This window comes from Thermobia domestica, chromosome 2, assembly GCF_964235325.1.
Source record: "Thermobia domestica chromosome 2, izTheDome1.hap1.1, whole genome shotgun sequence".
NCBI classification, from domain to species: Eukaryota; Metazoa; Arthropoda; class Insecta; order Zygentoma; family Lepismatidae; genus Thermobia; species Thermobia domestica.
The window spans coordinates 4,258,336-4,277,063 of NC_137455.1; the positions used below are offsets into that span (position 1 = coordinate 4,258,336).

General features: G+C 37.3%; 1 protein-coding gene across 4 annotated transcripts in view; it reads right to left on the minus strand.

The window, feature by feature from the left end:
* LOC145669882 (dipeptidase 1-like) overlaps positions 1-18,728 on the minus strand; it is a 262,183-nt gene that overhangs the window by 45,193 nt on the left and 198,262 nt on the right. For all 4 annotated transcript variants that reach the window (XM_081738231.1, XM_081738244.1, XM_081738232.1 and 1 more), the window contains 2 exons: positions 17,455-17,524; positions 4,569-4,745 (listed from right to left, as the gene is read on the minus strand). In XM_081738231.1, coding sequence (XP_081594357.1) covers positions 4,569-4,745; positions 17,455-17,524 — 247 coding nt within the window. The remainder of the gene's footprint in view (positions 1-4,568; positions 4,746-17,454; positions 17,525-18,728) is intronic.

Consider the following 18,728-nt stretch of genomic DNA (forward strand, 5'->3'; position numbering starts at 1 on the left):
GGTACCTCCAAATAGAAAGGTAAAAAATAAATGTTTTCTACATTTTTTTCACGTAACAGTTCGTTCCGTGTGAAAAGAAGTGTTCGCAATGGAAACTAATACATTCTTTGATTAGTGGCTATCATGTTTTTAGTGATAAAGACTATGAAAAATTAATTGAGGATATAGAGAAACGCTCAGCGTTAAAGATGAAATATATATATATAAAGAAGAAACTATGGAAGGAAGTATGTTTCGCTGTTATAAGAAACTAGAATGAGGTTTCCAGCCAAGAAAAAAACAACACAGGTAGGTACATTTTTCGATAATGACATATCGCTGTCATACCACACACTACTACTTTCATTAATTTCCCACAACTAGAAAAAAATACAGATAAAATTATCATTCTCAATTTTCTTTCCATTTCAAATATAAAAAAGAAAAAACTGTACTGTATAAATATGGCCGATTTTAAAACGTGAAGAATACGCGGGAAGGACGAAGAAAGCCAATTTTTATTTTACGGCTATACGTAGAACAACTGAGAGTACAGTTACGGTACAGTGTTGTCGGATTGCCGCTTTTGTTAGTTTCGTTCTCTTAGTTATTTCCAGTCGTTCTATATTTTCGTTATTCTTGTTATCCTTTGATTCGAATAATTGTTCCTGTTCATATTAGCTTACACAATGCTGTTACTTTTGTCACTCATTGACGTTCAGGGACGTCATTTAGGGGGGCAGGAGGTGCAATTGCTCCACAAGAGTTTGAGGAATACATATACTTTAATCATGTGTCTACTAATATACTAGTACAAAACGTGAAAGTCTTATGTCGGTGGTGCTCTTGCCCCCCTCAAGTAAAGTCTGAAATAACGCACCTGTTAACGCTACCTTCGAAAGTTTATTTAAATTTATTTATTTAACCATTGGAATGGGCGGTAGTTTTTTTCTTTTTTTTTAATATCCGAAACTAGCGATTATGTGAACTGTTCCGGTTGCCGATTATGTAAATTGTAATATCAAATGCTCGGCAACTTTTCTGTTGCCGTCGCCAGTGAGCGAGGGTATGGCAACAAAACTGTTTTGTCTCCGTGAAGTTGCTGACTGCAGGCGACAGCGACGAGATAGTTGCGCAATTGTTTTGTCGCCAGTGAGCGGTAGGCCTATGAAGAGAAGCTTCGGTGTGCGGATTTGTTCATACGCTAGCCCGAAATATACGTGAAAACCAATAAGCGGCAGTACAGGTGTCAAGGAGCTGTTCCCTTGGAACACGACGGATCCGCCCCCTCCCATCGTCATGATGAAGAAGGTATCGGGATTCATTAGATAATGCAACGCTCTTCCACTGCGCCAAGGTCCAGTGACGATGGTCACGTGTTCATTTCAGTCGTAGTTGTCAATGTCGTGATGTTAACATTCGCGCATGGATGGACCGTCGGCTGCAGAGGTAGTGATGGGTAAATTCCCGGGAAGATATTTTTCGGGAATAATCCCAGGGAATAATCCTAGGAAGATTCCCAAAATGGGAATTTTTCCGGGAATTTATGTACAATCATAAAGAAAAGCGCATTCTATTACTATATTAAGATTTCCAAGTTAAATTCTTTTTCTATCACAGTATATTATTACACTTGTCTCCAGGGGATTCTTTAAAATGTTTATTCTGAACGGTTCTATGTTGCTTTATTAATATTTTATTATGTTTAGATAATACGCATAAATGTATATTTACTTACAATATGCTCTATGAAAATAAGTGTGGAAAAAATGGTATAGTAAGTCCACATATTTTTACACCGTTTAACAGTTTAAATTTATAAGTAAGTGGATTTTCTATACTTGACTCTACTACTGATATTATAAACATATTAAATTTTTAAATGTTATAAACAAATTAGATTGGGTAACTTCCGTAAGATGCATGTCTCACCAATTTATCAACATTTGCGCATACTCATTTATGTTAACAAAATTTGCAAGAAATTGATTTATCTTTATAATTTAGCACGTAACATTGCCATACACGACCTTTCTTCCTACCTATTTCATGCATTAATTCACATTTATCAGAGTACCTCTTCAGAAATTCGAGTCAGAGAGAGGTGACAGACCGACATCTTTTACTGACGGTGGTTCAGGGTTTATTAATAATACTTCATCTCTATTTCTACATAATTCTACATTACTTTACAAAATGGTTTCTTTTCATCATTTGTAAATTACCGTAGTAGGTTGCTAATTTTGTGTATTGTTTAGCATTGGGGGGCCAACATTTGCACCTACTTTTTTGCGATATTCTATTCCGATGCGGTTGTTTTAGGGTTTCATACGTTAAATTACGTTACCAACATTAAATTCAGACAGCACTGCAGAGCGAGCGTTAGCGAGTGAAGGCGGGTTAGAGCCCCGCATGGCACGTTGTTTTCTATCTTCCTTATCAACAATTCACTTTCTTGTCTCACATAAATCACTTCCATTTATCTTTACGGTTTGTACAAATCCCCTACTGCCATTAAGAAAATTGTGTTCGATAGTTTCTTGACTACTTGAACACCACTATCAACTCATTTCTTCCGTAAATCATCCTACTTTTTGCTAGTTTTGGCTCCCCAATATTAGTATTATTATTACAAGTACCTTACTTTTTAGCGCAAATGGAAATGAAACTTCAAAATCATATTATTAGTTATATAAAGTAGAGTCAAATAATTTTTAAGCTTTTAACCTCCAAATTCTTTAAAACCTAGAAGTAAATCATAATATATTAAAATAAAGTAATTTGTCATATGGTTATTATAATTTGGAAGATAAAGTAAACAAATGGAAATAAATTCCTTCCCGGGAATTTATAGGCCAGGGAAAAAACCCGGGAATATTCCCATTTTTAAAATTCCTTCCCACTGGGAATATTCCCACTGCCCATCATTATGCAGAGGTCCATCGTTAGAAGCGTTCGGTGCAACGGGTGCACTTATGTGTTCAGACACACTTGTACTTTGCCCAGCATTCAAGTCTGATGTTAGTTCCGCCACAGTTCGCTGCCGTCCTGTTTAGCAGTCTGCTCAGCCTACTACGTCCGACATCTGTAATGAGGTGGGGAGCGCCGAACCCCTCAACGTTTGGACGTTGTTTCCCCTTGGTTTCGCCACTTGTAAAAAACACTTACCACAGCACTCCTCAAACACCCGACAAGTCCTGCAGTTTCCGAAATTCTCGTGCCGAGTTTTTCTGAGTGAATACTTTCCTCAAAATAATATTAAAAATTATAAAAAGATTTTCGAGACATTCGAGTCGACTCGTGTCTCAACTCGAAAATTCGAGTCGAGAAATACGTTTGTCTCGACTCGTCTCGAAATGTACAGCGGGGGACACTTCTAAATGGTACAACCATATGGAGATTTACGGCTAAGGAGTACCATTTAGAAGTGTTCCCCGCTGTACAAAGCTCTCGACTCGAATTCGAGTCGCGATTCGAGACGTCTCGACTCGTGCGCATCCCTAGTTTATATATGGCATTAGATCGTGTGCACACGATGCTCTGAATAGCACGTCAAACAGAGCATAACTATCTGTTGATGCAGTGGCGATTTTGGTTGTTTAGAAGCTGTTTCAAGTGCTACCGAACAGTGATAACGATGCCGTGGACTATCGTGAAGAGCCTACTTCTTATCACACGTCAGCACTCTGACCAGACACGAATCTTCCACTGATTAAATGGAAAAGAAACCCAAATATTTACTCCTGTCGTTTTCTAACCCGACTACAACTCATCTAGCACTCATGTCTACTGATAAAGCTAAAGTATCGAGTTCTTCATTAGTATATTGCTATAACATTCATTGAAATATACGTATCTCAAACTTAGGGGAGGCAAATGACCCTCTGACCTCCGTAAATGACGTCCATGCAACAATGGTAGGAGTTCTATTCATTCGGCTACACGCAGCTAGTCACACGGTTCTCTGATGAACATAACACACACATTATAGGTTTCCGTTTACAAATTCCTTTTCTGGCTTGTTTGTTAGGTTTAAGTTTAGCGTCCCTTTCAGCAGCGAGGCTATATGAGACATGGACCTACAGCTTAACATGAGATTCGAGCCACATGAGCTCCCGCAAGGAAAATAAAAATGAAATGAAATCTTTGAGTTACGTCCCACTGTTATACCGATTAGGCTAAAGGAGACTGTATGAGAAATGAATGAAATGGTGGAATGAAGAAAGTGGGAGGAAACGGGAGAACCCCGAGAAAACCCACGAGCACGGTGTTTGTCCACCACGAAGTTCACACGGCACGAGCTGGGATCGAACCAGGGACCCCAAGCACCGGAGGTGAACGCTCTACCACTGAGCCCCCGCGCCCCCGCTTCCGCAGGGAATTGAACCTGGGTCTCCCTCTCCAAAGCCACGTATCCACGTAGCCACAAGGGCGTTCTTTATAGCTTCGTGTTTAAACTACTACCTTAATTTATAGGCATTTTTTTGGAATCGTGTTCTATGTACCAGTAAGTGTAGTTTTTACTTACAACTCCATTGTGGAAAACATTCTACGCCCAAAAGTATCAAATACAGATAACATCTACTTACAACTCGTTTCAACACATCGTCTTGGACATTCCTGTGGTGATTGCATAACGCATAGGCTGATGAATGTGAGAAGATGACTGGCGCCCTTGATGTTTCCAGAGCATCCAACATGGTTTGCTTGGCCACGTGAGAAAGATCCACCATCATTCCAAGGCGATTCATTTCTTTCACAACTGTCTGTAGAGAAAATAAAAACAAATAATCATTTTTCCTCTCCTTCTCTTTCTATGTTCACAAAAATAAATAATTCTGCTCATTATCACATAAAACGCTTACCATATAAAATAATGGGATATGTATCTATATTTAGCTGTTAATGGCTCATAAAATATTAAAACGATCTTCCTAAGCGGGCGTAGGGTAGTGGCTAGAATTATTGCTTTACAATCTGCATGTCACAGATTCGAGCCTGTGGGCGGGTATCCTGAAGTTTCCATCGGTTTCACCAGACGAATCCCAGAAGGGTACCTTAAATATAAACCCTCGTCGATATCTTTCCGCTTTTTCCCTATATTTTTTGTTCTTATTGAAATTTATGGTTTTACGTCCCACGAATGTGCATTGTACACTAAACAAGACTATGATTATTTAAAATGAATGGTTGTGGACGAATTAGTGGTATAAGAATGTGAAATGAGACGGGAGAACCATGGGTGCGTTGTTCTCCACCAACAAGTCACATGACCTACGGTCGAACTATGAACGCCTAGCATTAGAACTGAGCGCTCATCCTATCCTTTATAATGCTGGTATTGTTCTTGATTTTTATAATGCTAGTATTAATAGGTGCCGTAGACTGTGTATGGAAATTTGCTATATAAACAAGTAATGTCTTTCATGGCAACATTCAGTTATATCAGTGGCGTTGACATTACTTCCGCATCATTCGTCCCATTTTTATTCCTGGGGGCCGCGGTGGCTCAGTGGTAGAGCGTTCACCTCTGGTGCTTGGGGTATCGGGTTCGATCCCAGCCCCCGCCAAGTGAACTTTGTGGTGGACAAACACCGTGTGCGTGGGTTTTCTCGGGGTTCTCCCGTTTCCTCCCACTTTCTTCATTCCACCATTTCATTCATTACTCATTATCACCATCTCCTTTAGCCTAACCGGCATAACCGTGGGACGTAAAACTCAAAGATTTCATTTCATTTCCATTTTTATTCCTTTGTTTGAGTCACAGGGTAAACAAGTATGAAGATTGATATTTAGTAAACCTTTGATTGTAGGTGTGCTCAAAGGTGGGTTCTTTATATAAAACACAGAGATAAATTGTTCTTCTGTTGTCCCCTTTAATGACGCCCCTACGAAATTTAGAGTAGCCCCACCTAGCGTAGTCGCTAACGCTCTCGCCTTGGTAAGGGCACTCGATCGAAAAGGTGTAACACCTTTTCAGGCCAGCTATCCTGAATGAGGGTTTTCTTGGGTTTTCCTTATTCATATCAGGCAAATGCTGAAATGATGTGTAACATATAGGTCCTCGGCCGCTTCCTTTTTTCTTTCCTCGCCCCCCTCGCCAGATAGTGGGCTCGCCGAAGGACGTCATCCCTCATACGTGACGGGCATAAGGCCGTAGACGCCGGGAATGCCCAGAAATATGTATAAATAAATAAATAATTCCGAATGTTTGGAAACAATACCAAGAGCTTTCGGAAGATGATTCGTAACATAAAAATAAGACCAGTACAGATCAACTTAGATGGAGAAATGCCTCCTTTCGGCGCTATAACCAGTTTATCGGAGAAGTCCGGATTAGCTATCCATAACTCAAAAATTCGCATCAAAGACAAGTAAAAAAAAAAAAAAAAAAAAAAAAAACATTTATAGTTTTAATTCGTAATTTAATTAACGCATAATTGAGGAGTTTGATGCAATAAGGGCGTAAGTCTGAAACATGCAGTTGGAGGAAAACGATGTTGACAATTTAAGTAGTGTTTTTTTCTTATATAAAACGATGTCATATGTAATATTTTATTCCGATATTGAATTGAAATGTTACCAGGAGACTAAACAAATATGGCAGAAGCCGCAAATGCGTTTGATGCAAAAAGGGGGTAAACTAGCTTACGCCCTTTCACCTCAATTGAATGTGGTACAGGGCAGCACAACGACAGCTCCAAAGAAATTTATAAATTCCTTGTATATTCTGCCAAAAGTAGAGGCAAACGACGAAGGGCGCCCCATCCTGACGGACCATATGAAACCCAAGTGCACGATGGACTGTCCTTCAGTACAGTAAGTTGACTTCGGTACATACATGAGATGTTACAATTAACTACATGCTCTTGCTTCCTTAGGTTCCACGTATACTATTATCATGAGTTAGGGGGTTCGGAAGTTGAGTGGTAAAGTGCTTACCTCTCGTGCCTGGGGACCTTGGTTCGATCCCCGGCCAAGTAAGTTTATGATAGATAACATCGTGTTCATAGGTTTTCTCAGGGTATTCCCACTTTCTCAATCCACCAACTCTTCCATCGTCATTCACTTGCTTTAATCATCATCTCCCTTAGCCTAAAGGTTATAATTGTGGGACGTTAAACTGAAAACTATTCTGATGAAACTATATGAAGCATCTTCTTTTACTTCTTTCAGACGCTTATTTAGAATCAAAGAATTAAAATGGCGTCATGGATGACTGTTCTTTACCAATTTTCAAAATTCTGAGCAACGAAGAACATGAAATTTGCGTAAAATTGCATAGCAAATTGTACAAAATTTCAAAGTAAAGTCATGGTTAGCGTTCTAGTTTTCTCAAATCTGGAGATGTCGTTTTTCAAGGGCTTTTCCTTATTTCCACTAAGCGAATGCCAGTATGACCTTCAATGGCATAGGTTTCGCAGGCTATGTCTGGTATTTTGTCTAAAAATAAATAAATAATAACTATTATACGTGACAAGACCGTGTCTAAAGAACAAATCACTAAAAAAGAGAGGCTATTATCAAATAAAGGGGAAACTACTTTAAACAGTCTTGAATTCCGTTTTATCCACTGAAAACTAATAATTTTGGAAGGGAGTTCTGATATTTAGTGTTGGCTAATTTTATCAGTCATTCCACTATCAGCAGGCCGAGGTTGTAAATTACGCCATCATAAACAATGCCTTGAAATTACTGATCTCTTAGTTTTACATAGTTTTAAGAATACTATATAACTGCCGTTCTCTAAAGTGCTATATACTTCCCTTTCGTACTTCCAAAATCGTGCAAAAATTAATCTACTACAAAAATCTTAATTTACTTACTGATTCATTTAGTAATGCTATATAATGACAACATACAGCTGTGAAAATAATTTTACACTGATAACAAATTAAAAATACATGATGAGAAGGAAGTTCGGAATGAGGTCACCTCAGAACTATATACAGCCTGTTAGAAGTTGTCAGGATTATGCTAACAGAACTGAAGGAAAATCCTCGAAGGCCAGGAACTCTATTGATAAGTGAGATCGTTCATCTTTTACGTACAGTTCGTTTTAGTTTATCTCCTCATAGTTGTGTTCTATGAACTAATGAATACAGAAGCTACGAGAACTGTTCAAGTCAAATCGGGACTTTTTCTTAACAAAAAAAAAAAAAAAAAATGTTTAAGGAATCCAATCAGGAGGAAATCACTTCAGGGGAGGACTGGTCCACCCTGCTACCCTGCTACCCAGGGTGGGCTCCCCAAACAGGTGGGCCCCATCCACCAATTTTAAAAAGATGTGCTCAATTAAACATACCAGCATCAAAAATATGGCAGGGTAACTCCCGCAAACTTGTATTTTGCAAAAAAAGGACGTAAAGTTAAACTTAAATGAACAGACCTTATTCTTCTTCACGTTTATCGACTTGAAAAGGTTCCGTCTATGAGACAATCAGGCCCTAAAACATTGCGGGGTTTGTGATACAGCAGCTGTTAAAAACGAGCACGTTAACTACTACCTTTTTTAATATAAGAAACACAGTAGATTTCAGGCTGTTATTGGATTTGGATACCATTACCTACTCCGGTCCTTTTACCAGACGGCGTGTGGCGATGTTTTAAAGAAACAATAGTTTCGTGGATATTGTTACTGTGGAAAGTGGAGGTGGAGCTGGAACGCTTCTGAACTGCATTGTCCTCAGACCAAGCTTCGAAGAAAGAAAAAAAAAAAAGGATCAGGCTTCGTTTTTTTTTTTCAGTGCGGTAAAGCGAAAAGAAATTAGTCGACACTATCAACGATTGTTTTATACAAACCTCAAACAAACAATTACTATGAAATTGCTGCCCTCGGCTCGTGTTTTATTAGTATATCATTGAAGAGCAAATCCGATAGCACCATTTCAATTATTGGAACACCAGTTACGTGTCGTTTGTCGTGGAAGACAGATGCGTTGTGTTAGTATGGATGGTAGGATTACTGTAAAGAAAAATATAAAAGTGGTGCTAAAAAGCGAGAACAGAAACGAAGATGTGATTTACAAAAAGCTGCATCTGACCCAAAACAACGTAGGCTATTTGAATCTGTGAAGCCCCAAGAAACAAATGAGCGTGATGTGACTCATTCGAGTACTGCAGGACAGTTGCCAGTTTTTTTTTTCTGTCTAAGGTGTTTATAAATTATAATGTATACACCACGTCTTTGGATAATTTCAGTCAATTGTAGCTTATCTTTTATGGCTATTTTTACTTGAAGTTACACAACTTTAACAGGCGAACACGAAATTAACTGAACTGTTTGCTGCCGCGTAGTGCTTTCAAACGGGTCAGATCACGCTTTCATGGGTCAGGGGTCGAGTTGAGACCAGAGATGGAGTGGGTCGGTGGGTCAAGTTTTCTGAGTGGGTCAGTGGGTCGTGGGTCAACAGCATGCGACCCACTGTGACCCACCACCCACCATGACCCACTGCGACCCACCACCCACCATGACCCACTGTGACCCACCACCCACCATGACCCACTGCGACCCACCACCCACCATGACCCACTGTGACCCACCACCCACCATGACCCACTGCGACCCACCACCCACCGTGACCCACTGCGACCCACCGACTCAGTATGATCTACCGACCCTCTGCTCACTGCATTGTAGAGAGTATTTTCTGAAGACTGGTAAATTTATCACCGTTTTACTTTCAAGACCTTCATTTCCCTTTCTTTTCCACTTGTTTCTGTCTACTTACCTGAGGTGAGTATATCTAACCAAGTGAAACAAGAACTTCAGGCACTTTTGATATTTTTAATAGTAATAATAGCAATAGGACTTACACTACAACTTGGCTTTCGAGACCTGTGGCTTTTTAGAGCTAACTGCTGGGAAAAATACATTTTTGAATCACTGTAATATATAAATTATTTATAAAAAAATGAATGTAACTATGTGTGCCTGATCATCACGGTCAAATTGCAAAGTCAAATGAAATTACTTTTGGTACATTTAGTAAGGCCTTAATCCAAATTGGGATGTTATATTGCTTTTATTATAATGCATAATATCCTAAGGAGGTAGTGAGGATCCGAATTTTTGAGAAAACAAATGAGCATCTCGCAAGTCGTTAAACTTACGGAGCTGAAATTCAGTGTATTAACACTTTATTGAAAATAAACAGAATGTGTCCTAGCATTTTTTAAAATTCTCCTTTATGTGGGGGGGGAGGGGTCACTTTCTATATATGGAAAATTGGCAGTGAGTTGGTTTGTAAAAAATATCGAAAACGATCGATGTTATTTAAGAAAAAAATCAGAAACAAAAAATACAGTGCTTGGCTTCATATATCCATTGCTTTCTGCTATAATAATTGCTGAAGCTTATGTTTATTATATGGAGCGCTTACAGCACAGGGCAATCAACCCATAAAATTGTGAGAAAATTGCATAAAATTTGCACTGTAAGCTTAATTACACGGAAAGTTGAAGTTTGGATTGTACGCATAATTATATGGAAAATTTTACACTTTTTCCCTTTACGTTGGTCTACTTACTTTGATTTGGAACTTTCAAATTTCATCCTTTTTTGCACTGAAAAGTATTGATAATTCAACAAGGAAATAATTATACTATGATAATTTAATTGAAATTTATCGTAATTTGGCACATGGCAAACAGCAGTGTGATAATTGAAGTTGAAGAAGGAGGGAAATTCCCATTCACCTTTGAATACTTTCCAGAAACCTCGTTCCCTTTCGCTTTCTAGACGGGGGAGGGAACTTGGTAATGGTATCAAACCTTCATGTGTAATTACAAAAATTAAATTTATAAACAAATAAGTAATCATCAGTTTATCAGGCTTTAATTGATAATTTATTCACAAGGTTCCCTATCAAAGGCGTGGTAGATGAAGTTTCTGTTCTACATGGGTCGACATTGCCAACTGACATGGTCGATATGGAAAAGATGTTGTATGGTGATAGAGAGATGATACTTCTTGCTGAGTATTTCAAACCTGACCAAGAAAAATCGTTATCTACTTAAGTCTAACATGTAGGCTGTCGATGAGAAGTTGCAGAAATCGGGTAGAAGTATTATCAGTTTCCACGACACAGTGCGAACGGGGATTTCCCCTTATGAATTTACAGATGACTGATATTAGAAATAGAATAAGTGCTCAAACATTGTCTAATTTGTTGCTCATCAATGTTAATGCCCCACCGCTAGACAAGCTCAAAGTAGACGAGCTAGTTATTTCTTGGCTGAAGGATGGACATTCTTCCACTACGGATGATTTACCGCCAAAAAGTTACCAACAGGAAATAAATCCGATTTCAGATTTGTTTTGAGGTGGAAAATTATGAGTTATTGAAAATATATACATGTATTACTAATGGCTTATTTGTGTTATTCAATTTTGTACCTACTTTTTAGTAAGTCTCTTCTTTGCTTTAGGTAAACTACTTTTGAATAAATATTCATAATAATAGCAATTATGCACATTTGTAACTTAAATTTAACGTGGTGTTTTAGTGATTACACAAATTACAATTATGAGCATACTTTATGGAGATGCTCTCACATAGGGTACCCGAGTACCTTTATACCCTATGAACAACTGATTTTTTTGTGAGAAAAATACTGTGAACTGAGAAACCATAACCTTTTCCATATTGTACAGGGATATTTTCCTGCGAATAGAAATTTCTTGTGGAATGCGTTCAGAAATTAACACTTGCAAGAATACACTCTTAGTACAAGTATATTTTAGGCACACACTAATTTCCCCCCACCTCGAACAGTTTCAATTTCCTCACTGACAAACGCTTTACCATTTTATGTCGTAAAGTTCAGATCCACCGTTACTGTAACAGAGTGTTGCTTGAGCGATTGACTAGAAATTCAAACTCCGATTAGTGACAATTTCACAGTCTTGTTTCATTACAAGTGTAAACTCTTTAGTCAGTTCAGAAGAGGCCGTGGATCGTGTTCAGAGTTGATGATGATTGATTTTGGTGAGTCAGAGTAGGTCAAAGTGGATGAGAGTGGTTCATGGTGGGTGGTGGGTCAGAGTGGGTCACGGTGGGTCATGGTGGGTGGTGGGTCAAAGTGGGTCATGATGGGTGGTGAGTCAGTGGGTCGTGGGTCACGGTGGGTGGTGGGTCAGTGGGTCAAGTTTTCGTTGACCCACACCAATTCTGGTTGAGACTGCTTGAGACAGGGGTCGGGTCAGGTCATGCACAATCGAGACACGGGTCGATTATGAAAGTGGTCAAAAATCGGTTGCGTTCATTGCTTGGACAAGATTTGTTGGAAGACTATTCTTTTATACATAGATAGATCATATACGTACGTTTCATTATGACAAAGTGATTGACGATCTTGTATCTAGCTCCAAAGAATTAGGTAAATATTTGAAATTATGAGTGTAACTGGGACATAATGAAGATATTAATATTAGGATACATTTCTGGCATACATATTAATATTATATTTTATTAGGTTACAGTATGCAATTCGGTAGAAAATCTCAACCAATTTGATATTAGAACTAATTTATGAGGAAAGAAACTTACATTATTTCTGTCAGTGCTTTAATTATTTAGTGTTTCAAAGTTGCCTTGAGAATAGTTTTTACTTATTGCACATTGCACATGTATATATTTTGGGTTTTCTAAAACATGACTCATTTGTTTAAATAAATGGTTTAAATTCATTACATGAAAAACAATAGCATTATATAAATAACTGAAAGCACTAATTCCGGTACTGTATGTGTTTACAATAAAAAATGATAATGCCAATTACACACTGTATGAGTTACTATTAAAATATTCCAACTTCAGATTTTTTGTAATTAATGTTTTGCTTTTGTATGAATATATGGGATACTATTTATGGGTTCGAAGATGGACTTTTATATGTAATACATACGAAGAATGCCAAGTACATTTTTTACATTTTTATACAGTGGGCCCTTATTTCAGTTTAGCAGGATGGGCCTTATGGTTGCCAGTCCGCCCCTGAATCACTTGGCGGGTCTTTTATTCAGAATAAGGAACCCAACGTGCACTCACTTCTGAGAACACCAAATGGTCATAAATTATCTATCTATTAAAATGCTACAATTGTAATAAAAGCGCCTCAGCTCCAACCTCTACCTTTTGATTTCAAACCTTTGATTTACGGTTATTTGTGATTTCACGTTTGTAACGAAGACAAATATTGTAAGTATGTGTACTTAAATAAATTAGTTAGATAGATCTCTTTCACGAAATTTAATTCTTAAAATTATTGTTCAAAGCCTTTGTATTTTAATAAGTCTTCCACAATATCAAAGCAAATGAACTCTCCTGCCATATTTGGAGTTCTTTTAAACTATATGTTTGTGAGCGTTTATATGTTTGTGGCCAACCCTTTCGACAATGAGATCTCGGAAACTACAGGCTCTAGAAGATGATGTTTTCACTGATTCCAAATTTTGCGTAAATTATCCAGTTTTAATTGAATATTTTTTTTTTTTTAAAAAAAAACATGGTCATTATTTCTTTATTACATTTTTACGGATACATTTGAAGTATTGAAATTAAAAAAAAAAACTAAAGCATCATATCCTACGCATTATACATTACAACACTACATAGTTGTATATAGGGGTTGTATATGTCTCAGGCGTTTGTTTCATGGCCAAATAATAATGAAAAAGGAAGGATAACCATTTCTCCAGTCTAAGAGGAATCTTTGTTTTCGGAGTGTTTTGCTCAATGAACACCATATATAACTGACATTATAATTAATTGTGTATGTAATGTAAAGAAAACACTGATCATACATGAATTAGAAGCTTGGCTCAATCTTGCAAATGGTGCAAGATATTGAAAAAATAATCGAGAAAATCTCCCTTTTATGGTACCCCTTGCAGATTTTTATCAAGACGTCCTTCACTTGTGTCTGTAAAGCAACATATAGGGATGTTGTGAGGAATGACAAGGAGATTCATGCTCATATGTGAATGATGCGCTATGTAGAGAGTGCAGGTGTCTATATATTAAACTGTAAGGTTTTTATGTTCGTCTCCAATTCTTTCGACAATGAGATCTCGAAAACCACAAGTGATAGAAACGTGCCGTTTTCTCTGGTAGATTCCAAATTTTGTATAGATTGTCCAGATCTTATTCAAATTTTCAAAAACCGTGTCGTTATTGTTCTATTCAACATTTTAAGGGCCGTTTTGAGCCCATAAGATTAACATTGTTGCACGCCGAAACTACGGTGTTAGGCAAACAATAGACAAGTTACGTATGGCGGGTTGGCGGACACTGCAGGCGCTTTGCTTAAATCTGAATGTCGAAACCTATTGGATGCTGGCAACTTCAAAGGCTACCAGAGACGCAATGAGGCGTCTTCGGATGGATATGGATTTATTAGAAAAACTATCTCCACTTGATATCTTGTTACTTCTACATATTTGCTACAAACACACTCCAACATTTATACATAGCAATTCACTTCCTTTGTGAGTCTCCTATCCTTTACTTGTGTAAGTAAGGAGACATGCAAAGTGGGAAGGAGATTCATGATTATAACAGAACGATTAGCTGAGTAGACAGCATAGGTTCAGCTAGGCTGTATATTAAAATCCTAGGTTTATAAGTATGCTTTGAACGTTTATATGTTTGTGGCCAATTTTTTGACAACGATATCTCGGAAACCACAGGCTCTAGAAGGATGCTATTTCCACTGATTGATTACAAATTTTGTTGAGATTGTTCAGTTCTAATTGAATATTTTTATTAAAAATGGGCGTTATTTCTTTATTACATTTTTTAGGGATACACTGGAAGTATTGAAATTTTAAAAGTAATGCATCATATCCTACGAGTTATACATTCCAACACCACACAACAATATACGGGGTTAGTATATCTCTCCGGAGTTTGTTTCATGCCCAAATGATAATGAAAAACGAAGGATGACCATTTATCCAGTCTAAGGTGAATCTTTATTTGGAGTGCTTTGCCTAATGACTATATATCACTGTCATTGTGCATGTAATGTATTTTCTTATAACATACTGTATGCAAGAAGAAAGAAAATACTGATCATACTGAATTAGAAACTCCAACCGGAACTTGACTCAATCTTGCAAATGGTGCAAGATATTGAAAAATCTCCGCTTTACGATACCCCTTGTCGAATTTCATCAAGACGTCTTTCACTTGTGTCTGTAAAGGGACATGTACAGATGTTGTGAGAAATGACAAGGAGATTCATGCTCATATGTGAATGATGCGCTGTGTAGAGAGCGCAGGTACAGCTAGCCTTTTTCTTTTATTGTTGCTAACGAAAGTTTTCAAACTTTTGTAATTTCACAACAGACTTAGCGACGGTTGTCAGAGATAAGTTGTTCAACGCGCTGAATATGTTTCCAGCAATAATTGAGATCCAACGCCACTTAGACCGTCAGAGATCGACATACGTGCATTTTTCAAGCGTCTGCACCATCAAAACATTTTGCTGTGATCACCGTATTGTGAATGAAGTATTCTGTGAGTTTCAGCTACTTTTGTACTCTTCTTCACTAAAATCTTCACCACCACATGTTGTTCCGTGTATATGTTCATATTGTTTTCCACCATCTTAAATAATGGACTCCCGATTAGTGTGCAAAATGAATGCCGCCTACCAGTAACAAGACATAGTTGCAGTTTCGACTACCTCGACTTTGAGATTTGATTTTAAACCTGTGAAATAACTTCCGGATTGGCTTGAATATCCCTCGTATGGTGGTTAGAGGAAGGAAACGGGATATGAATAAGGAGAAAACCCTCAGACAAGATGTCTAGCAAAAATTTTCATGGCATTTAATTAAATCGGGACTTTTCATATTAGACGTGAAAGCTCTGCTATTGTTTCACCATCGTAATCTCTTACTAGATTAAAGATACCGAAACAAGAAATTAAATACCATTCACTCTAGCTTTGGAACTTCTTGTATAAAATAAAAGATAAATTCTGACCAAAGCATATATTATCTAATAAATAATAACGTTACAATTCCGGTAAAGTATCTTTGCCTTCACCAGACATATGAAATACAATTTCTAGAACTAAAGTTAGTATAAGTCTCAGGAAAATACTAAATATATATGATGCGGAGATCATATCTAGGAACCAATAAAATCTGTCTTTTCAGTTTTAACAATTTTTAATTTTTAATTTAACTACGTGAAGACGGTGTTGTATATAGAATTAAATGCAAAGAATGTACTTTGAGTTATATAAGAGAATCAATAAAGATGCTAAAGGAAAGGGTTAAACAACACAAGGATGACGTTAGATTGAAGAGGCATAGTAACAATATATAAACGTGTGAAGGAAACAGGGCATGCAACAGACTGGGAAGATATACGAGGTGGGTCCAATAAGTTACGTACCTACACAGGAAGGAATGCAAGGAATGCAGATAGGCTTACCTGGCTATCACTGTTTTTTGATATAGTTCCCATGGATGTCTATGCACCAGCGAAGAAATCCCAGAGGAAAAAATAGTCTTTGTCATGGCCTGCAAACTACTGGGAAAGAACCTGTTGGACGTCGTTGCCCGACAGGTTTGCCCCCTATCACCAGTTGAGACAGGAATTGTTGAACGTCTTTAAGGAGGACCAGGACAAGTCTTGGGACAGCTGCATCCGAGTAGTGCTCCAACTTACGCAAATCCATTGTCCACGGCGTCACACAAAAATGTACAACGTTGCATAAGACAAATACTCTGCTCATGGCCACTGCGTTGCTCCGTCTGACCTCAAATTCAGCAGCGGGGTTCCTCACAGTGGCCTTGGCATGCGTGTCAGGCGTTAATATGCTCCGCACCTCCTTTCATGTCTAGGTACATAACTTATTGGACGCCCCTCGTAGAGGAGCTACAAGGAGAGAGTAGAAGCATAGTTAGAAAAAGGAAAGAAGCAGAATTGATCCAAAGAAAGAGAGCGAGGAACTTATGAACTGGAATAGTGGAGAAAGTAGTGGGAATAGTGGACTAAATATACATGATGTGTGGAGAAAGTTATTGGATAACGTAGAGAAGAAAGATGTAACACAGGTGTATTGAATAGTAGATAACCTACTGAAAGTTGAAGGTTGTCAAAAGTGAAAAAATAAGAAGTGTTCATTAAAATAACACAGGTGTGGCAATTAAAAGTATAGCTTTTAACTGAAAGTTCTATCATTAAGAGTTGAAAATATCTAATCAATTAAAATTGTTAAAAAAGAAAGGACAGATCTTATAGGTTTCTAGATATGACCTCCTCTCATTTTCTGATACATATAAGCTGCAGTCTTAGAAATTGTATTTAATAATTTGTCTGATCACGACAAAGATGTTTTGCAGAAACTGTAACGCTATATTTTATTAGATGGTATATGCTTTGGTCAGAATTCTTCTTTTATTTTATACAAGAATCTAAAATATTGTTACTGGCATGAAATAGCACTTCTTACCCTTCCAAACTCTGTTAAACCATTCACCCTTGGCATCGCCTCATTGGAGTCCACCGGAGAACTGTCTGACCTGAAATAATGCAATATATTCATCATTTTAATTAGTTAAAATACGCAGTTTATTACAGAAACTATTCTGTTTCTGACAAATAGCAATTGCCCTGTAGAAACTGTTCTTCCATGCTGATGCATGCAGGTGATGTGAAAATTCACAATATTATTATTCTCCCGAAGCTAACTTCAACAGGATTTAGACAACTTAATTAGGATAGTGTTCTTGTACGGAAATGTCGATAAATGTTCACAAGTACCGTATACCTTAGTGACCTTTACTGTTTATTAAAGGAATGAAACTAAGGAAATCATACCAAAATTAATTTAGATGTATTATCCATCAGTTTTAGTTCCATGAGTATAAAATTTTTATCAGTAAGAAGGTTTTCAAAATTGTAACACTTTACTCTTCGGAAGTTTCTTTTTCAATGCTTAACAGGTCTATTTCTAACATTGAAATTTTGAGATTAAGAGCTTGACATAACTAAAAATAAGACAAAAGTTACCATTTTGCTTTTCCTTGGTTTTCATAATTTTCCAGTTCGAATTTAATAACTTTAGTTGGATAAGCTTGCATATGTGCATTATTTTAATTCATATTAGTTTCATTTTTTGTATATAGTTTAGTGGTTTAGTGAATTCTTTGTGATTCTTTTAGTGATTTTTCTGGTGAGTTTTAGTGAGTCGTGCTGGCATTGGCTGGCAACAGTGCCTTCAGTGTGCTATTCAAGTTGTGTCTGTGCATTCGACAATGTGCTGCAAAAGTGCAACTAGGCAAGCATATTCATTCATACTTTTAGAAAAACATATTTACTCAAAATTTTTAGAAAAAACACTCATGTTAATATACAAGATTTACATGTTTTTAACAGTGTTTTAGAGTGCTACTCAGTTTATGTGTGACCGAAGACAAAGTATGATGGTTTAGCAAACAACCATGTGGTTTAGCAGCAAGCTAGCAACAATTAACTGCGAAAAGAAGTTAAGATAAGTAATTCATTGTACTAATATTTAAGTATTATATCATTATATTAACATATGAACAAAGCATGTCATATTTATCATATTAACGCATATACTTTTGAATAAGAATCGAAGCAAGTAACATCTAAAATATTCGTCAAGTCTTATTTCTCGTTCCTCCATGATATGTGGGTGAATCAGTAATATGGGTTTAATCATACAGTTCATTAGCTGTGGATGTAATATGCGTGATTGGT